We start from the raw sequence: 23,114 nt of genomic DNA, 5'->3' as shown, positions 1-23,114 counted from the left end.
TTACCATTTTTTGTATGTCTTCTGTTGGGGTACCTAGCACACAGATCTGGTACTAAAAGGTGGAGCTGTGAACACTGCTGTCCAATGATTGGTCAATAGTGGATGGTCACTCTGCTCAAGGCAGTGGCTGGTTTTGAGGCTCATGTAACCACAGTTCATACTGTGAAGAATTTTATTAGTAAATTGTAAAAATAAAATGAAATGATGTTTTGCTGCCTTTTGCAGCAGCTGGAGCTGGAGAAAAAGTAACTTCATTCACTGGGCTGAGTGCCGGGGTCTTTTAAGGTGGAACTTTAACTTGTAATGTTACTCAATGCATACGATTATGACGTGGTTCAATCAACACACCTTAAATATTCCATATGACAACTTTGACAATTACTTAACTTTTTATATGTCATACACTTTTAGTAATGAGTGGACCTTCAAGCATTTATATATGTTAATTTCGGTCGGGTTATGTGACACTCCTACGGCAACACTAAACCCCTGAGCTTGCCTGAGAAGGACTAAATGCACAAACCCACTATTTTTAAATATCCCATGGAGAGAGACTCTCACTGCAGCCTGTTCTATTTTGTTTTGAAAATGTCAGCCAGCAGCCTCGTTCTGTGGACAAGAAACGCAGTGGAAATGCTAGGGTCTAGATACCATGTCGGAAAGGTACTTTTGTTTCCAAATGTACCATACCGAAAACATTTGTTGGAAACGGGGCTTTAGCTGGCTAAAAACAGCTGATATCAGTTACTTTGTTAAAAACTTCAGAATATCAATAGGCTAATAGATATTGTATTATAGACTTAAGCAAGTTTCATCTTAAAGGCTTATGAAAAAGAAAAAGTGAAATTGGCAGGATTTTGCAACAAGTTGTTATCCCTAGTTGTCACATGTCACTGCTTTGTTGTTTTATAGTCTACATATGCATTAGGTTTTCTCCTGTGTCTGCTATTGATGTTCTGGGATATTGCTACCAATGCCGGAATGTCAACAAAAGCACATGGTTAGGATCAGAAAAAAACATCATGGTTTTGCTCTATATTCATGCGGGAAGCAAAAGCCAGGCTACAGAGAGAAAGTCTGGAGTCTGTTGGACCTATCCACCACCCCTCCTGCCAAGCTCCTTGTATTACATAATTACCAGCAGAGTTCCAATCCGACACTGTCCAGGTGTCTAATGGTGTATCATACTGCTGCGACAGGTGCCGTCCAGCTGACTGGTGGCATATTATAACACTGCTAAAGGTTATGTGTGGCTGTATTACAAACTAATAACACCTGATGGCATATTGTACCATCAAGAAAGGTGGCTTTTGGCGCCAGGTGTCTGACACCAAAATTACTGACAAAGCAGTGGTTTTTAATGATTTTGAAATAAGAATGGGCTGTTTTTTTCTTCGTGTCCTGTAAGAGAGTCAGATACTGAGGAAAGCTTTGCAAAGCCAGCCAGAAAAGCTCCAAACATTCTCTTCCAGGAGTTCAGACTTTTGGAGAGAGGGAAATAGCACATCATAAAGTGAATAGTTGGGGTAAAATGTGTTGGCAGCTGGTCCCGGGGGCCAGGCCAAACTCAGCCCTGTTTTTTTCAAATTGAACTAAATCAAATTAGTGTCAGGGAATGGAGGCTGTGATTGATTTTTCTCTACAGATGCACTGCAGAGCCGCACAAAGCCTTGTTTAGCTTAATCACAACAAATTTGATGCCAGCCGACAATATTTCTCAATCTGCCTCGCTCTCTGAGCAGGTGAGAGGCTTTATCCGTTAGCAATCAAATAAACATGGAACACAATGAGTTTAGAAGATGGCAAGCTCATTTTACTATGCCTGTGAGGACCAGCTGTAGACATTGTCCACTTTTCAAGGTCTCACCTCTCGTGATGTGAGTTATAGAAGGGTCATATTTAAGGTTAGTATTGTGTTTAAACTGTGTTTAAACACGCACCACCCACCCAAACCCTGCTGCAGACCAAGTCCCCTCAAGGCAACTGCACTCTTCGATGGCAGTGCCCCCCAAAGCAGGACCATGCACCATGTCTCACCACAAAGTCTGAGTGGCCTGAGGAAACCTGACAAATAGTTCAAGCAAATACGGCGCTTGGACAGTGACTTCTGGCATCAGACTGCAACAAAAAAAGGCATCCGTTAACGTTGGCATGATGCGCAGCCAGTCACTTTTATTTTTTCCTGGTACCCGGCAATATCAGGGGTAAACATAGTGCGACACCAATGTAAATTAAGGGGGCAGAAGTGCTAGTAGAGCGGGAGGGGTGATGGATGGGTCCAACAACCACCGACTTTCACGCAGAGGTTGGTATTTGCTTCCCGTATGAATGTAAGGCAAAACCCTGTAATTTCTCCCTTAACCCAACCACTTGTTTTTGTTGCCTAAACCCAACCAGGTGCATGTGTTGGCAACACATAACCATGTGCATTTGTTGTTGAAGGAAAAAAAACAATTTATAGTGTTGTACCATTGTTGTGTGTTTATTTTGAAAGAGACTGTATACAAACTGGACTCATTTGAAGCAGTGATGGAAAGGAGGACATTGAACAAACTGTTATCCATCATGGATAATCCTGACCACCCTCTTCACCACATACTGGACAGACAGCAGAACTCTTTCTCCAACAGACTGATACAGCTTTGCTGTCACAAGGACAGATACAGGAAATCATTCTTCCCCCAAGCCATAACACTATGTAACACCTCACCTCTATCTGACAGAGAGCACTCACAGCTCTCTAGAGTCTCTCCTCTATAGCTTAATAGTTACAACCATTACTACAACCATTTGTTTGCACTGCTGATAATAACCAATTGCACACTTGTAGCTATTTTTGCACTTTTTTTACAACCTCTACCTCACTTCTCACTGTGTTGTATATATAATTTTATCCTTTTTACTACTGCAATTTTCTTTTTTTTTTGTTTTATTCCTGTATATTTCTTGTATTATATTTCTATATTCTAATGTCCACATACTGTTTGATTACTTGCTGCAGTAACACAAGATTTTCCCAGTTTGGGATCAATAAAGTACTATCTATCTATCTATCTATCTATCTATCTATCTATCTATCTATCTACCTACTTATACCACCACACCTCATAGATGTTTGATCACATTGGGATCTGAGAAATATGGAGGCCAGGTCAACACCTTGAAGTCTTTGTCATGTTCTTTGGCCATTCTTGAACAGTTTTTTATGGTGTGTCAGGGTGCATTGTCCCATTGTGGGGGGCCACTGCCATTAAGGAGTGTCGTTGCCACTAGTGGGTATACTTAGTCTGCCATGGTATTTGGGGGTTGCATGTCAAAGAAAAACACACGCACATCCAAACCGGAAGAAGGGCAGGTGTTGAGCCGATAACGATGCAAACAACAGAGAAATCAAACGGCTCGCACGCTGCAGGGCTCCAATGCTCAGTCGAAATTTATTCAGGTAAGTAATGTTTCGAGCGTCAGGCTTTTCATCAGACTTTTTTTTAGACAAAGGGTGCCGCCATCTTAAATGCACACATGACATGGTCACATGATGCAATGATACGTTACAGGCCCAGAGAAAAAGGAGGAAAACAATGACCTCCTGTCAGAGATGTCTGACATAGTATAGATAACACATAGAAAAATCAACATGCAAAAAATAGACCTGCAAAAAATGCATGTCAATCCACATGAATGCCAGGAAAAGTCTTCCCGGCAGAAGATTGCATTGTAACCAGATTATCAATGTTATTTACTTTACCAGTACATTGCCAAAACAAAAGTGATTTTATTTTTATTTTTAAAAATGCTCCCACAATAAGTAAAGATCTTCTAGAATTTGGTTTATATACATGTTGCTGCTGATTGAGTAACACCTCTGACAGCAAAATGTTGCAGACTGTTTTCACACTGTTTTGAACGTGCCCCTGGTGACGTGCTTCAGGCCAGCTGTTTTCCTCTGGTTTGAAAAACAGTCAACCAATCAGAGCTTTGAAGGAGGGATTAAAAATGTCATCCTCCGACATCTAATCAGCTTGTTATCCAGCCACAAAAATGAAAAATAAATGGCCACAAAAACCGACTGAATGACACAACTGAACAGGCTGTTATAAGGTAACCAACAGGAATAATATTTTTTAGAATAATTCGCAACCTATTGTCTAAAGCCTGATATATCTTGATCCTCTGTGCCATAGAGCGCATCAATCAAACGCATCAATAAGCCAAACTGTTGCACTGGGTGACATGTTCCTTCATTGCATGAACACACACAGTGTAGTTTTTTCAGTTCCGCTCACCATTCTGCTGCCCCAAATACTCACTAGAGCACCAAATGTGGAGTAATCCACTGCTGAAAATAGTCCCCAGCAAACGCACCATTTCCTCCTGTTTGAGTAGTGTTTGCTAGAAACTGCAGTGTGCAGCTGTGTCAGAAAATTACTGAGCCTTTTTTAATTAGATTATATTTGTGACCCATTTTTAAGGATTTACATCTTCAGTGGGAATCAGTGGGATTGGAACTGAGTGTCACATTAAAGTATGGAAGTAATAAAATAATGAAACACATTGTTGGTTTTGGTGGGATTTGGGTCAATAATAAGAAAAATACAGAATAACACCAGATTTTCTTCACTCACTGGTTCTGATTGGTTCCGATCACCTAATTAGAAACTGGCTACAGTAACATGTTCAATGTCAGGATGAATCAAACAATGAATCATTCAATCATTTTATTTGTCAAATGGAATTATACAAGATACAACTCCAGTCAAATGTGATCCCATCAGCTCCTTTAACTTGTGCACTGCAGTTTCAACCTGGTCCCATCGAAAACCAGTGCTTTGTCAGTCACTTCCGGAGTCAAACACTGCCAAAAAAAGCCTTCCTTTCACATTGGCATGATACACTGCCAGTTGCCATTATTGTGTTATGGCACCCAGCAGTGTCGGGGGAAACGCTACAGCACAACAACGCAAGTTAAGAGGGCAAAAGTCCAGGCAGGCGGGAGGGGTGATGGATGGGTCCATCAGCCACCAACTTTCACCCTGGAGGCCGGTGTTCGCCTCTCATATAATTGGAAAGCCAAACCCTTTTTTTTTAAACCCAAACACATGCTTTTGTTGCCTAACCCCAACCACATGCATGCGTTGGCTAAACGTAACCATGTGCACTTGTTGAAGGAAAACAACATCAATTTGCTGCATTGTTCTGACAATACATTAATTTTGAAGGAGACTGTATCCATCTGTATATTTCCAGTGAAAACAGAAGTGTATTTTCAAAACAGACAATGCATGTAACAGGCTGAAATTTACACGGAGTCCCAGAACATCAACAACTAAAACCCAGGGTACCTTGCACATCATATATTGATGTGGAAAGTCCATTACTAAATGTCAGTATGTGATGAGGTCATAGTGAGAATGTGTTGGTAATATATCCCTTTTTGATATCTTCATACATTGTTGGCTGTTGCTTTATAAATGCTTTCAAATGGTTCTGGGAGTGATGTAACTGTCCACACACCCCGACCCCACAAAGTGATCCACAGCAGGACAGAACCTCTCATTCCCACCAACACACCGTAAAGCACACGCTTCCTGTCCTTCTGTCCCAGAGTTTTCTGCTCTGTCAGATCAGCATGTAGAAAAAGAGTCACTTGGTTGAATGATGCTGTCTAGGATTTAGCTAAGTTTTGGTGAATCAAAGGATATTACAGTTCCTGATATCCTGCTGGAAACTAATGCAGCAAGGAGGTCGTTCAGTTTATTTTCAACACCCGTGTGGTGGCTAGCAGGTCGCTAGTTCAGCTGGTGCCCATCTTCTCCATCTGTTTACTGATGTTTACATTTGAAAACCTTGACCTAGCAGGTAGCAGCTAGCTTGCTAGAAGTTGGCAAAAGAAGAGTTTACAGACTGATGAGTGACTTGCAGCCACACATCACCATCAGCTAACACTAACCACATAAACACCATCTAAACTTGCAAAATAGATATAAATTGAGCGCAGAGCTGACAGATAGGCAGCAGGAAATGTTGGTACGTACATGGATAAATTAATGACAAAGACAGAAAAGGCAATACAGTCAGATTACTAAGCTACTAAAATTGTGTCCAGTATGCATTAAAAACTTATTAATTTGAATCTGCATGCTTCTGTCAAAAAAAAGTTGTTTTTTTAATGTGTGAATATCTAACATGATCACAACACATTGGTATATTTCATCACCAACGAGAATGTTGGTAATGCTTGAAGTGTCATTTCACACCTGCTGGGACCACTTGAGGGTAGCTTTGCAGCTCCCAGAGATCCAGTTGGACATGACTGGTTTATATGCAGCCAAGAAAGTTCAAGCTGATTGCCGACGGAAAGTCCTTTCAAAAGTAGGAATACAAGAACTAGTGTGTGTGTGTGTGCATGTGTGTGTGTGTGTGTGTGTGTGTGTGTGTGTGTGTGTGTGTGGCTTAATATGCATCTACAGCTGACAGAAGACAAATGGTTCTGCCTGTGGAAAGACAAACACTCCTCACTCCAGTTCTCATCTGATCACAACCTCATATTCCTGTCATTTCAATTTTTGTAAAAAAAAAAAAAAAAAAAAAAAAGAACAGAAAAAAATGGCAAAAATAAACATTTCATCCTCTGTCAGGCTTTGCATGTGTCAATTCAATCCACGCCTCTTGAACCTTTGATTTTCCAGCATTCCCATAGTGATTAATAGCTCAATCTCAGGCTGGCTAATGAGTTTTATCAGGAGCCACTGGTGATTAATTAGCGACAGCAAAGAGCATGTCACTTCTTTATTCTGGCTAAGCCATTTCTTCCATGCTCTAAATCTTCTCTCTACAAAGAGATAGCTCAGCCCCAGGTGACATTTTTAAACAGCTTTGAGGTTTGTAAGACTTCCAGCTTTACAGGCTATGGTCAAATCAGCACAAGTACTTGCCCTTTGATAGTTAAACTGTGACAGGGTGGTTATTCAGCATGATGTTGATTCACTCATCTAATAGACAGAAATGTCTACACTAATCACTGTCAACATCAGGATTGTTGTACTCCTCATCAGCCTGAATCAGGCAGGAAATAACATCTCAGATGTTTAAGAACTTTCTATAAATATTAAAGGGAAATTCAGTTTTTGTCAACACTATTCTCATGTTTTTATATCGTGACTAATGGTCAAAATAAGATTTTACTAAACACCTCTGTTTGAGAGATACAGGAGACGTGAACTTGCATCATTAGGTTCAAGAAGAATTAAATTGTAGCTTCAAAAAAAAAAAAGACCAGCCAATGTCCCAGGATTATTCATAACTGGGCATTCTACTGATTTCCCACATAAAGGTTGGCTTCTCGTCAGGGAGAGAACCACTCAGCCTGAGTGGAGCTATAAAAACCAAACCAGAAATAAATTGGTAATGTCATCAGCAGCATCTCAGTGGGCCTTGGAGACTCCCTGTGGTGGAAGAAGTTTTTAGATCATTCCAACTTTATTATATACTGTTTGGTAGTTAAATCTGTAACAAACTGTTATTAGCTCATCCCGTGTATTGTTAGTTTACCAGTTATATACTTTGAGCCCACTTTTTAATTTTTATAGTACACTTTAAAGGCGCTGTATGTAAGAATGTGGCCAAAACAGTTACTGCACGCAAATTCAAAATACTGCCGCGAGTCGTGTCCGTCCCCCCTCCCCTACAGATTTGAGGTTGCTGGACAGCGGCACGCTGGAGACTGATTTGTTTGCCCATGGGCGGCTGCCGTGGCAGGGCTGTGTCGCCGTGTCCGCGACCTTCGGTTTTCCAGCGGAACATTCGAGCAAGTCCAGCTTCTCTGCTGCTAACGCTGCTGCCGGGATACAGCTGAGGAGGAGCCGGCTGCTAATGCTATGTACCGGGACACTGCTAATGCTGCTTGCCGTGCTGCTGTAGCTCAGTCGTAACTGTAACTGATGCTGAGACTCTACTGACTGTGTGACTGGTAGACGGCGGTGGGTGGCGCAACAGGCCAAAACACAAATTCAAAACATAAACATGATTTGCGGACCGTAAAATATTTTTTTAAATGCAAATATTCTGGCTGTACTATTGTTGTCGGTGAGATCAGTATGTTATATGAACATTATTCCTTAGTGTCTGTGACATATTAGGATGATTTTATGACTATTTGCTTTAGATTTCTTCTAGATTTCTTCTGTATACTTGCAAGTTTTCTTTAAGTGAATTTTATCTATTTTTTCAACTTCTAAGTATAATACTAGGTCACTATTTAAGTATTATTTTTGACACCTGAAATATAGCCTACCTTTAAATATATTCTAAGTAGACTTGAAGTTAATGTATACGTACACAACCAGTGGACTACACATAAAAAATTTCACAAGACAAATTCAGGATTAAGAACATATTTGGTGTTAAAATTAAAAGTTTTACAATTTAGACAACCTGGTCTGTCCTGTGAGCAGAGATATTGCACGGATATGCTCCCAGTAGATTTGGAGGTATGTTGAGGCAGGGGTGAAAGTAAGCTGGTACGGTCTGGTACAGCGTACCACTTAAAGATTCAGTGGCGGTGTGCAGTACCAGGAAGAGGAGAGAGCGGCTTCCTGCTAAAGCCCACATTCAGAACCAGTCATGGCCACGCTTTAGGCCAGAAAATAAATCTGCTAGCAATATATGCAGCTTTAAACACCGCTTTGTCTGTTTATTAATTGCTTTTAACTCATTCCGAATTGCTTCTGAACAGTCCGTGCTCCGTGAGGAGCTTTGTCCGGACTCCGGACATCCCCCTCTCTCCCCCAGCCCCTCCCCTGGGAAAGAGTCCGGTGGTCTCCTATGAGCCCAGCCTTCAAGACGTGCAACACTCCGTTAAATGTCATTCAGTTCATCAAAAAATATCCCAATTAAAATCAGTAGTATAATAAGCAGATATACTCCATGTTATGTTATATGTTATATTTCAACAACACAGAGAACAGCTTGAACAATCTGCGTGTGAGCTAATGATCAGGTATTTCACTCTCAGCAGTACGTGACTGCTCATGCGCGTCTACTGCTGCATTCTATTGGTAGCCGGAACCGGGATTGATACGGTTTCCGGTCCGGAAAGGTACAGTACAAAAGAACACCCGTTCTACCTGGAGGTCTCGTCATCAAACTCGGGCAAGGTCCAGGTAGACCGAGTCGGTAGAATTGACGTCACAATGAAGATGGCTGTGCACATTGTGAATGGTAAACAAACTTATTAGTCCTCAATTTGTCCTCGTATATGCTGTTTATTAAGCGTTTGTGTTGTAAAAATCATACAAGTACTTTGCAATGGCATTTCTATTTCCACTGCTGATTTGTATTGGAAAAAAAAAGTCTGTGCAAAGTCTCCGTTGCTCAGCAACCATGCAAACAAAAACAAACTTACGACGCGCCGCCATGTTTTCTGGACTGTTGCAATGGAATATTTTCACATCAGATGTGTCATACGGTCATATAAATCCGACAAGGAATGACCGGCCTGGATTGCCAAACGAATGCGGCATACTTCTGAAACACAGCGGTTAGGGTGCGTTTGATTTATTGTACTGGGACGTTTGATTTCCACAACTGGAACACGGACGTCAAAAAACGCCGTTTGCACCGGGACAGGACAAACAATACATGAAACCAACGAAATTCCACACATTCTTGTGGCTGGCTCAAACGCTGTCAGGTATTTAAATAGTAAACATTTAAATAGTTTATCGAGTTTATTGCAGATGTTGATCAATGTTTTTTACAATGAAAAATAGGTAAAGAGGAAAAGAGGAAAAAAAATGACATGCATGGGTTTAAGTGTTCATTAAGGTTTCATGCCAGCACCTTAAACATTAAAACAAATATTTTACTATACATGTTGTCAAGTGTTTCTAATTTCTTTCTACTCCATACGGATACAGTAGAATATTGAAATGTTTTTATTTATTTGTTTGTCTGGTTTTTGACTTTGCTTTTTAAAAATGCATGAAGCAAGGAGTGGATATGAAGCAATGGAGGTCTTGGTAATAGTACTGGTAAGAATTTAAAACTACTTACACCCTTGGGGACAGGTAGACTGACATGGCAATACTAAACCCCACTTGTCAGTGGGCAATGCTTCCAACCAAAAATCTATACGAATTCAGTGTTGTCATTTTAACATTGTAAAAGCAAAGAGTTATCAGCATTGATTCCATATTATTTAGCCTTGAATATTTAAAAACAATGACTGATGGAATTTCAACATTGAATCAGTCACCTTTCTATCTGGGATACTTAAACTTTCTGTATTAGGCAAGAATACTTAATAATACGTCTCTTAAGTATATCTTAATCAAAAGATTAGATACAAGGATAAGGCAAATATACTCAGACTTTTTTATACTTGTCAGTATGAATCATTTAATTTCATTAGTATGCACTTGGTGAGTAGGGGAGACCGGGGTAAGATGAGCCACTTTTCATATTCAGGATCACTACATCAAGGCTATTATAGTTTTGTTGCTAACTAATATATGTGCATATATTTCAGAAGGTTGTGCATTGCTACAAACAAACAGAATGAGTGTAAACATAACTGTTTTGATAATATAGCACGTCCAAAAAAAGTGGTCTCGTGGCACAACTTACCCTGTGTCTGTGGTAAGTTGAGCACAGGAGTGGGGTAAGTTGAGGGGGGGGGGGGTTTAAGATATTCCAGTTATACATGTCTGTACTGAATTAAATAAGATGCTTCTTCAAATCCATGTGTATTTTTATTTATAATACACAATTCAACAGGTACAAATCTTTTTTTTTAATTATTATTGCATATAACAACTTCAAAACATTTTAACATAGGCCTGAGAATGCCTTAAAGGGCGCTTAGGAAGAGAACCTTAACAGCTGTGTTTTTGGAAAGAAAACACTGAACTAAATCCGTAAACGTGAATCCTAGTTTGGTGTCCTTGCTGACAGGAGGGCCTCCTTCATCCTCTCTAAACTCCTCCCTCCATCTTACTCTCGTTCCATCCACCCCCTCCCTCCTTCCATCCATATCTCACCTGCCCCTTTACTCAATATCCCACCTGTCCAGGTTGCAGGGGAAAACAAACTGCTGGGACTCTGAGGTTTGGGGAGTTTTGCGATTACATCGCTTCTTGGGAAGAATCCCTCATCTTTTACCATATCCAGCTTTGCCTCTTCTCAGAAACTTACGGCTCACCTTACCCCTGTTCAAATTGCTCAACTTACCCCATAGCTACCATATTTACTTTATTAGCCCCCACAGCTAAAATGGTGCACTTTCATGCTAGCTGTACTACCTCATTTTGTAGTTAATAGATACCACAATTGATGTATAAAACAAATTAAAAATGATCTATTTTGGTCTAAATACATTCATTCATTCATCTTCTAACCGCTTCATCCTCTTGAGGGTCGCGGGGGGGGGGCTGGAGCCTATCCCTGGACAGGTCGCCAGACTATCGCAGGGCTGACACATAGAGACAGACAACCATTCACACCTACGGACAATTTAGAGTTATCAATTAACCTAGTCCCCAATCTGCATGTCTTTGGACTGTGGGAGGAAGCTGGAGTGCCCGGAGAGAACCCACGCTGACACGGGGAGAACATGCAAACTCCGCACAGAGGGGCTCCCACGCCCGGGATCGAACCGGCAACCCTCTTGCTGTGAGGCGAGAGTGCTAACCACCACACCACCGTGCCGCCCCGGTCTAAATACAATCCCCATGAAACTTATGACAGACTAAATTCACTTTCATGAGTGAAAAATGCTTTTTTGGACATAAATCTCTAACCACTTAACCCATGTGGTTCTTACCTTCACAGAATCCATGAAATGATGCCTTCCTCCTAAATATTTGGTCACATGCTCAATTTTATTTATGGTTTCCTAGCAACAAGGGGTGGCTCAACTTATCCTTTGGCTCAACTTACCCCAGTCTCCCCTATATCTCTTGATAAGTACATAAAAAAGTAAACATAAAAGTATATTCTCAATTTTTATTTGTGTAAAAGAGGTATATTAGTAGCATAGTTAAATAAACTTCTTTTTTTGTAAGAGAAGGCATGGAGATGAGGAGAAAGTTAGTGCTTCTCAAAGGCAAGGATGCTTCCTTGGAACAGGCTAGCGAGTGCCCAGATGTGCTTAAAATTTCCCCACCTTCAATTCCGGCAAATAGTGCGCAAAGAATTGTGGGTACTTCATGCCTGCTAAGGATACACCCATGCATCTTTGAAAAATCTCTGAAGGAAGGACTTAGTCCTTGATAAAATTAAAGGATCCTTAACATTGGAACAATCCTTTTTGTTTTATTTTTATTTTGTTCCCTTTTTGAAGCATGACAGGGGACTGAGAGTGTTTTCATTTTAGGTAAGATTGATTCACACAGTGCCCAAGTACAATTGCCCCTCCGGCCAAGAGCAGAGGATGAGCCGCTGGTGTTGGGCAGGCTGAAGTAGGCAACAAAGCCACATCTGGGTCTGTCTATAGTGGCCTGTGCTGCCATCTAATATTTTTATGCATATTGTACTGCAGTACATATTAACCGTACCAGAGACCACCTTTTAAGTGGACTTGGGAACCGATCTGTGCACCATACCCTGGTTTGGTGCACAGTGTTCACACCAATCAAACGGGCAGGACTTTGGGGTCAAGTCTACTACGATAAGGGCCCAGGTCCCTGAAAAGTCAGTATATTTTGGCCCCTCTCATTAGTTCCCCAACTTTGGAAATTAAATCATAAATTACCGAACTACTACAACAACTACAACTGTTGTTTAGTCTAACTCAAAGTAAACATAGAAAGTAGTTCCCCTTGAAATTCGTGTAGCTGTTCAAACTGTATCCTAGAGTATTCTGTATTCACGCGCTGGTCAGCTGATTTACCTGCCGTGTCCTGTCTGCGTACATCAGTTTGTTACTGTGAGGCTGTTTAATTTAGTTTGTGTGCATGCTAGTGCTGTAATAGAAAATGTGAGAAGATGGTCTGACCTTTACTCCATTAGTTTTGATGTACAAAAATAGATATGACACCACAGTGCAGTTTTTATTGACTGGCACTAGTTGATAAAAGGAACAGCTATGGCTCTACATTTGCTGCTTAATTTGTTACAAGGGATTTCCACAAAACATTCTTCTGTGCCAGTTGAAAGCTCTGCTCAGCTCTAAGTTAACATCAAGCTTTGAGTGTTTATCACACATTTCGGTCAACTGAAACAGAAATGTTTATGATCATTTCCATTGTACTTACGTTTTTTTGGAAAGCAGCAGGTTTTTGTTAAAAGCCCCCCCGAAGTTGTGCTTGCTGGTTTCCATGTTTCCATAATCTCTACAACAGAGCTGTTAGCAAGATGTTATTATGACCACTGTCATAATGGACAAAAATATAATAATAAAAGCCAGGTTGAAAAACACCATAGTTTTCCATAAATATAAAATGATGTGAACTACAAGATCTCACCTTGTCGATAGTCACATTATTATCCTGTCAGTGGTGTCCTCAAGAGCGAGGAAATGGGAACCATGCTGCCCCTCGTCAATGATGTAATAGTCTTTCTCAGTAATAAGTAACCTCAGTCTGACCTGGAGTTATCACGGCCCTCTTTGAGCAATTATGGTCATTTTAAAAATGCAAGAACACATTGTGAGGTGTACTATTAATATAGTACTCTGTCAGGTGTGTCTCATGGGCGAGAGTTATGTATGTGTGTGTACTCTGTGTACAGAGGTGGTGTCTGACCTGTAGTTTGCAACCTTGTCATTCACTGCAAGAGAGAGTTTAAGGTGAGGCCAAAGAGAGCAGAGAGAGCAGGAAATGAAGTGCAACTGTTGTTTATGAGCATAAAAAATACTATAAAGAGAAACCTAAATATCCACGGTGTTCACATCCCAACTTGTCAGATATTACAATTTTGTCAGTGTCGTTATGTGTACAAATTATGCGCCAAGTATTCTCCTGCACTTGTTGTTGATATTCTGAAACGACGTGTCAATTTACGCTTGTTAAATGCATTGTGTCCTTTCAAAATACAAATTCGTTTTCACAGGAAAAGTACAGTTTCTGCTCATTAGATGCGTTCAGTCTTTTCAAAATAAACCTACAACATCCGTAAACCACCTCGTATTTACATTTATTTCCTTGTGCAACAAAACCAAGTGGTTAAGTTTAGGAAAAAAAACATTATGGTTTAGCTCAACATTCATATAGGTAGCAAACACCAGGCTTCCAAGTCAAAGTCTGTTAACAGCAGTGTTTCAAACTGATGCTGTCTGGCGGTCTATCATACCGCCACGACAGGTGCCTTTCATTTAATTGACTGCGTATCACACCACCGCAAAAGGTAGCTTTTGGCGTCTGTGTCTGATGCCAAAATCACTGACCAAGTGCAGTGGTATTTGGCGATTTCTGTATCAGTACATGCTGAAATATCACTAAAACAGTTCTAAAGCTGGATGAGGATCTAAAGAGATTTAAATCTGTATGTGTCTCCTGTTTCAGGTTGAACATCGGGAAGAATGACCTGTTGACCTTCTATGATGGAGATGACCTTACAGCTAAAGTCCTGGGTCAGTATGGAGGATCAAAGTCCCGATTTAAGCTCTATACCTCCACTGCAGACGTCACCATTCAGTTCCAGTCTGACCCTGCCACCAACGTCTACGGCTATGGGAACGGCTTTATAGTCCACTTCTTTGGTAAGCCATGGAACCAGTGCTCAGAGAAAACTCAACCACATAGAGATTTAAACTTCAGAGCTCATTCGTCACAGAGCTCTGCCACTGTCAATATGCACAGTTTTGGTTATATTTAGCATCTTTGCATTTGAATAATTTCATGTCAATTATTCAGTATTTAGGGGTTTAAGGCACTGACTTTGTAAGGCCCTATTTTAATATTACAAGCGTAATACAGCCCTTATGCTAAGCTAGGCTACCCATATCCTGACCTAAGCTCTGTATGTTATTTGTCCATCTCTCGGTAAAGTATATTTCCAGAATGTTGGACTATATTTTTAATGTGTAATATAAATAGAGTGTACTGTTTTTTGATGAATAAGCAATGCATCAGGGCGGCACGGTGGTATGGTGGTTAGCACTGTCGCCTCACAGCAAGAGGGTTGCAGGTTCGCTCCAGGGTGTGGGAGCCCTTCTGTGCGGAGTTTGCATGTTCTCCCCGTGTCAGGGTGGGTTCTCTCCGGGCACTCCGGCTTCCTCCCACAGTCCAAAGACATGCAGATTGGGGACTAGGTTAATTGATAACTCTAAATTGTCCGTAGGTGTGAATGTGAGCGTGAATGGTTGTCTGTCTCTATGTGTCAGCCCTGCGATAGTATGGCGACCTGTCCAGGGTGTACCCTGCCTCTCGCCCAGTGTCAGCTGGGATAGGCTCCAGCCCCCCCGTGACCCTCAAGAGGATGAAGCGGTTAGAAGATGAATGAATGAATGAATGAATGAATGAAGCAATGCATCAGTGAATTCTACATTGGTACTCAGCTACGGAGAAGTTAGAGAGATACACAGAGGACTGATGGATGGAAGGAGAAAAGGTAGCAAAGCAACAGTAAAGCAGTAAAAAAAAAAGGGAAGTTAGACAAAATGAATGAGAGGAACATGGAATTTGTTTTTGCATTTTTTGCATTTATGGGGCCTAAAAATGGAAGCAATAAGAAGCTGTCCCTGGTGTTGGCAGGGCCTCTCCATCAGCACCATGCCATAGCCAGCACACAAGATCTGATAGGAGTTAATGAATTCAGAGGGAAGGAAAGGCTACGGAATACAGATGATCGACAAAGAGGAATAAAGGGAGGGAAAGATTTTATAACAGTTTTTTCATGAATCTCATTGGTGGAATGTAAACACAGCACAGCAATATGGGCAACTGGGCGCATGTTGCTATTGTAGTGCCCAAGTGCAATTACTTTGGTGTGTTTGTCCAATTAGACTCCTAAACAGAAAGCCTGACCCTGCTGCAGTGTCTCTGGGAATGAGCAAGGCAAAGCCAACAGGCCTTACAGGTTACAGTTAGCCCACAGAAGAGCTCATTTGAATTGCTGGAAAAATATTGCCCAAGAAGCCACTTCTTGGTTTCAAGCTCTAATCAAAAATGTATCTTGGTGTGGTATGTATGCTCGCAGCCCAGTCACCAGAACAAAATAAGCACATTATACATTTCTGCAAACTACATTTACACAATTCATACATATCAAATCAACATTTCTGAAGTGATGTAACACACACATAAGCTAACTGTTGTAGCTTATGTGTGTATGACACCTGCTAAGCTGCAGACCACAATTCAAAACCAACATCAGTTGATTTTTGGCAACCCTTCGCAGCATTTCCACCACACCAGTGGCACAGAACCTGGGTGTTTTTAGTAGCACATCGCAGCGTTTCACAGCAGCACCTGAGCCAACAAGCCTAGGTGTATTTCACCGACCCATCCCTGCTTTTCCACAGGCATTTGTGCCACCAAATTTGGGTGTTTTAAGGCAAAACATAATCTTTTCTTAACCATAACCCCGTAATTTTTGTGCATAAACCCAAGCATACCCTCATCACAGAGTTGTTAAGAAAGGTAAAGTTTCAAAGCATCTGCAACAAAATAATATACAAATGTGATGTATCCATGGTTTGTCAAAATGTACCATATGAACTTTTTTTGTTTGTTTGTTTTTTGGAATTGGGTTGACGCTCCCTAACCAAGCAGATGCCAATTGGAAAACCTACTAAAAGAACATAAATTTCTTATTCTTATTCTTAATACAAAAATTGACAGTTTTACACATTAGGGCCCCCATACACTGTGTGATCTTGGGCTGATCTAGACAAAAGTTGACTACCATGACAGAAACTTGGTAAAATCTCTGGTCATTAATCCAAAATGATGATCCTGAGAGATATACCAACAGCTGGGCTTTGAGCACAGTGTCAGAATTCAGGTCATAGTAAAGTTAATACTAGCACCCTTAGCACCCTTAAACATAAATGCATACACATCATAGTGGTGTGTATACTGTATGTGTATGGTTACAGTAGCTCTATTTTATAGCTGTGTGAAGAATGAAAAAAAGAGAACTTGAGAGCTCCCCAATTCTGACGTTGGAAAGATGTGGATATCAGAAGCTGTTGGAACAGTTGACAAGCACATCATTTTAAATATATACAGGCTGGCTTAGACTAGGCTCTGACCCCTCTGTCTGTTTGCTGATGTGTGAGGTTAAAAGTTGCCTTTTATTGACATCTATCACTGTCATTTTATTCTGCGGTCTTTCATAACATGCTGTTTTAGAAACCTTCCAGGTTTTTTTTTTCCAACATTGACCTATGTTTCCAACATGAGAAATGAAAATTTAATAGATCAGTGTTAACCGCATTGACCGATGTTACAACAAAAATGTTTCATCAACGACCTTTTCTCCATGACGAAAACAAGACAATGACGAGCTAAAATCTATGTTTCATTTTCATTGATGAGACATGAAATGTTAGCAGTGGACTATTGGACATTGAAAGCCAAGAAAGGCCATGCTTGCAGTCATCTTCAAATGCAGCAGAGGCGACAGGCTGGTAAACTCCAGTAAATAGCAAGCGAGTTAAGTCAGTGTGGAAGTGCCAAGAAGTGCAATTCATCAACTGGCCACTTGAGGCTGGCTCCAAAAAAGAGCAAATCCCCGCAGACTTTCATGTAACAATGCAACTTTACAGCTAATGTAAACATGTTTACAGCCAGGTACAAAAAAAAAAAAAAAAACGGCTTTGATCTCTGTGGCTTATTTCATCATTCATGACAACTGTGACTTTTTTTATAACGATCCCATTTGAATGTTATTAACGCTTAAAATTCAGCATAATTAAGGGCGCAGCCACTTTGATTGACAGGCTGTCAGCTGGGCCTCACTGCAGGCCACTCAACTTCACCTCTCTGCCGAGTTTTGAGGTGTTGGAGCCGGCTTGCTGGAGCCTGTCGGAGATTTTTTTTGTACAACTATCAGGCAAATTATATGGTTTGCTGTGCAGATCATTGTACCACCTGACCGTCCATGACACCATTTCTCCAGTTTTTCGGTAAGTGACATTCTGTTATTATTCTCTTTATATGTTAGAGCTAATTAGCATGTATCATTGTTTTTCTGGCTTGTTAGCTTAGGTCATTATCTCACTATCTAGCTGCTAACCAACATGCACCAAAGTCCAAACATAATACAAACGTGCTAGAATTTAGGGTGATAACACTTTCAACAAAGGGTGTCTGTGTGAGGCTGGAAAATAAAGCTCCACCACGTTAATGTTAGTTAGCTAAAGTTATGCTTTGTAAGTGATACACTTGCCATACAGGCAGTGTAACGTTAAGGTAAGGTTAATGCTAGACTAGGTATCAGTTATATTACGTTAAAATGTTGCAGACTGTGTGCAATTACAATAAGGTGTATGTGTGTAATATAAAACGTAACGTTCAGCGTGGTTCAAGAAATGACGTTAATCTATCTAAATGTTGTGTCTTTGGTTAAGGTAGAGTTGGTTATTGAGGCTATACAGCAAGTTAACATCAGGTTTGACGGCCCATAAACCCAAACTTTGTTATTTTCATAGCATTATTGCAGGCAACTGATTGTGGTCGGCCGTTGGCTGAAATGTCGACATGTAATGTTTGCAGCTTGTCTGCTGAATTGTTTTTACATCGTCTTTAACACTTACTGAATTTAATTGTGTGTTACATAAGTGAATATGGTATAACAAAGCTTCATTTAACTGTTACATATGAAAAATAAGTGTAAATGCAACAGACAGACACCTCTTTTAAGCTTAAATAAAGTGGTGACCTCTGTTGAACATTAAGAAATTTAGGTTGTGATATTTTCATGTAAAAAAGTCTGTGAAGGAGGTAACCTGACACATGTACTTATTTACACATTTATTTGTCTGTGTAAAGCTTTCCTCTAGGTGATCCAGTGGACCAGGTGGCAAGTAGATGCTCATCGTGAGAAGACAGAACTGAACTACTAACCATAGGCCGAAATCCCAGGGGGCGACGGGTGGGGAAGCACTTGTGCCAATTATATATGCAACATGATGCATTTATAACTTTAAAATGATTGTAATCTCCCCCCGGTCAACCCCCTTCACAATGGTTTGGTCCGTATCCGCATACACCGGCACACAGCAGCACTCGACAGGACTGACTGCAGATCAGTGGAAGTGTGTCAGAGTAGAGGAAACTGAGCTCCAATAAGTAACTACTTTGCAAAAGTTCATTTAAAAGGACAGACATGTCGGACACCATAGGCTACTTCTACTTTTAAAGAGAATAAAACACGGTACCAGGTGTAACCAGACAGAGTTTTGTTCACTTCATTACGGAGATTCACATCGCAGTTGAATCTTCTGTGCGAATGCAGCAGTCATACAAACAGCCCAGCTGCTACAAATCATTCAAACTCAAAGAATTTTGGACCAATTTTAATTCAGTTGGATTGTTACAATTTACATAAGTGTGTTTATGAAAGAGAATACTTCATTCTCATAGCATTTTTTTTTTAATCTTTTTTGTAAGTGGTAACTGTAATATTTCTGTATTCAAAATCAACGTACCTTAAACAGTTAAGTTCCAAGTATATTTTTCCTGCATTTAAAGTCATTGCCATGGTGTGATTTTGTTTGGAATCTTTTAAATAAATGAAGACTTGATTAAAAAAATGACATAATTACAGCAAACTCTTAAAAACAATCAAGTCTCTGGCAGCTTTCATAGTGAAAGTGACTGAAACTATCTTCATCGTGCCTCCCACCCAAAATGTGACTCCTGTAATAGGCTACATGTGTATTGAGTATTCATTAGGCATACAAACTCTGTTGTGTGTAATGAAGATTTGACAATTAGATTTTCATTTCAAAGCAGTTGGCTTTAGTGATTCATATCACATGTCCTTTTTCATTTGAAAGAGACTGACAAGATGTCAGTGTGCTACAGCTCATGCATTAGTTTTATTCCAAATTACAGTAATTACAATTTTAAAAAGAGTGTTTAATGCCTTGGTAATTTGTGAAAATAGTTTTCTATTTCTGGGTGCATTTTCAGGAACTACAGAATGCTCATCTGGTGTATTTCATATTTCCTGTATGCCTCGTAATGAAGGACATTTTGTGTGTTTTTTTTTTTTTAGTGTCATAATAAATGTCAGAAAAAATACACCAGAAAGCAAAAACTGTAATATCTTATAACTTTCTTTGTCAGTGTTCAAGGACTGCAACATGTGTTCTATCATTTATCTTTTTATTAAAGCTAATATAGAAATAGTGTTGTAATTAATTACAAAGTCTAGCAAAACCATCAATTTGTTTCTGCTTTATTATAGTGCACAGTATTAGACCAGATATGCACCATTAAAAACCATCAACAAACAGTTTCAACAATGTTATTATCCATGGGCAACACCAGGAATATATATAATACAATGTGATTAATAAATTAAATAATGTGACAGTACAGCTGTGGATCAAGGAAAAGGTGAGCTTAACTGTTACAAGACCAGTTTGCAAAATGAAGAGAGGTAGTTGAATTTCCAGTGCAACATACTGAAAGTTTAGTAACAGGTATAAATTACAGTAAAAATGGTTCACATGAGTATCACAGTATAAAAATAACACTCAAAGTATAGCTTTCAGTGCTTAATGCAGTAGTGTCTTCATTTAGTGAATAAAGTCCAAATGGGTGTATGGGTGAAAGAGTAAAAGCTGCCTTTACAGTTAAAGTGAGGATAGTGCCGTGGGTGCAGATCCTTTCTGAAAAACACAAATTGTCCCCCCCAATTCTAAATAGCCTAAATGATTGAAATTGAACAAATGTATTTTCCAACTCCACATTCCCAATTCTAAAAATGAAAATTGTGGAACAAATATGTTTATAAATATATTTTCCAACTCCACATTCCATCTCTAGCCTACTAGATTAATGAATGGATATGAATTTATTTAAATAAATCTGATTTTGTTGGGGGCGGCACAGTGGTGTGGTGGTTAGCACTCTCGCCTCACAGCAAGAGGGTTGCCGGGTCGATCCCGGGCGTGGGAGCCCTTCTGTGCGGAGTTTGCATGTTCTCCCCGTGTCAGCGTGGGTTCTCTCCGGGCACTCCGGCTTCCTCCCACAGTCCAAAGACATGCAGATTGGGGACTAGGTTAATTGATAACTCTAAATTGTCCATAGGTGTGAATGTGAGCGTGAATGGTTGTTTGTCTCTATGTGTCAGCCCTGCGATAGTCTGGCGACCTGTCCAGGGTGTACCCTGCCTCTCTCCCGATGTAGCTGGGATAGGCTCCAGCCCCCCCGCGACCCTCAAGAGGATGTTCAAATAGTCTGAGTGGGCGGAAGTTCACTGCATAGATCAGACTCTCATTGGGCGGAAAGAGCCACCCGCTGAAGTCCCGCCCTACCACCTCTGGTTGTGTAGCAGTTTTCAACCTTCAACATGTCCTTTACTAACTTTTGCGGTGTTTGATCTTGCGGGGATGTAGCCATTTTTCTGCCATGGTTCGCGTCCTGTAGGTGATATTTTTGTGGGCGTGTTACACCAAAACCTGTTTCCTCCCGGCAATATTTTTGCTGTGGCACTGCCCAGAACGATTGTGATTGGTTGAAAGAAATAAAAAAAGCTGGGGCAGTTTTTCTCCAGTCGGCGCAGCCAGACCTTTCTTTTCTTGAGAAAGGTCTGGTGAGCGAGACTAAAGTTCAGATAGTTTCAACTCTGAACGCAGCGCTCGGGCGGAAAATCTGAGTGGTGCGCGACGCCAAGGGTAGCGGTGCCTGCCGCTGTGTCAGGCGTTGCCGCCCTCTCCATAGACAAACAATGGGACAGCCAGCAAAAAGCGGTTGATCTTGTGTAGAGACCTTCACAGTTTGGGGGAAGAAGCTGTTCTGAAGCCTTTACATGGTAACAGATAGTTGGTTAACACTGGTCACTATGAAAGAGACAATAAGGCAATGTAATAATGTTAATTTACCCCAGTAACATCCTCTCTCTGACTAAATGATGTTCTTGGAACAGCATATATATCACATATATGATATATGATATTAACTATAATAACTGAAAATGATAAACTGTATGAACTCTAAACTGTAATGTTTTATTATTTGATACAGCTACGGCCGACATGGGTCAGAGAGTGTCCAAGACCATGAGGTGGTAAGAGAATAACACAAAGGGAACAAGAGAAGGTGTAGGAACGAGGAAGAGCAGAGCTGGTAATACTGAAAAGTGTTACCAAGTGTTATATATCTATATCTATATACATATATATATATATAGATATATATATATATAGATATATCCTAGATATAGATATAGATATATATATATATAAATAACACTCACCACATGAGGACTGCCACTGTGGGCTGTGTACTGAGCTAAAAATAAAAATCCTTTGAAACTCAACTTCAATGGGGAACAAACTGTTGGACATGAACACTTCACTGTTGTTGAAGTCGGGCTTTAATGGACACTGGTTCAAAAATATAATTATTTCTCCTCATGGTGAAATAAACTGCATTGTTCACAAATAGCCCAGGAGTGTTAAGCCATGTGTGAGGGTGATGTACAAAGCTGCCACTTAAACAATGAACATATGTAGCCATAACACTGCTCACAAACCTGTGGGCCTTGTCAGTCTTCCTTCGAATTGGCAGCAGCCTTCCACCTGCATCTCTGGGTGGTGCCAGAGAAGATGATCTTCATGTCTGGATGCTGCAGGTGGAGGTGGTGCAGGTCCTGCTCTTTTCTGTGATGAGGTTGACACTTGGTACATCTCCCAGGTCATTCCCACCACAGTGGATGAGGAGAACATCCAGAGCTGCTCTGGCTCGTAGAGACTGCGTGAAAAGAGATAGAAGGGGACGTGTTCCACCTCTGACGAACTCGTGGATGTAAATATCATCAACACCAAGGCTGTTCCCCATGGTCTCTGTAGCTCTCTCAGCCCCACACCGGACAAAGCTGTCTCCAGTGATCCAGACAGTGGCTGGATGGAAAAAACAACAACATTGCTAAAGTGAGGAATGTATCATATTGATCATATGAGCTCCACACAGTTATCTGAAAAGACACTATTCCCTCAG

The 23,114-nt window shown here is 40.5% G+C and overlaps 1 protein-coding gene across 4 annotated transcripts in view; it reads left to right on the top strand.

Annotated features, from left to right (window-relative positions):
• LOC125889077 (seizure protein 6 homolog) overlaps positions 1-23,114 on the top strand; it is a 469,538-nt gene that overhangs the window by 399,272 nt on the left and 47,152 nt on the right. For all 4 annotated transcript variants that reach the window (XR_007449397.1, XM_049576748.1, XM_049576749.1 and 1 more), the window contains one exon: positions 14,499-14,695. Coding sequence is in view for 3 of the 4 variants with exons in the window: in XM_049576748.1 (XP_049432705.1) it covers positions 14,499-14,695 (197 nt within the window). In the remaining variant the exon portion in view is untranslated. The remainder of the gene's footprint in view (positions 1-14,498; positions 14,696-23,114) is intronic.

Source organism: Epinephelus fuscoguttatus, linkage group LG5 (genome assembly GCF_011397635.1).
Source record: "Epinephelus fuscoguttatus linkage group LG5, E.fuscoguttatus.final_Chr_v1".
In the NCBI taxonomy this organism is placed as follows: Eukaryota; Metazoa; Chordata; class Actinopteri; order Perciformes; family Serranidae; genus Epinephelus; species Epinephelus fuscoguttatus.
This window is presented reverse-complemented; position numbering and strand designations above follow the sequence as displayed.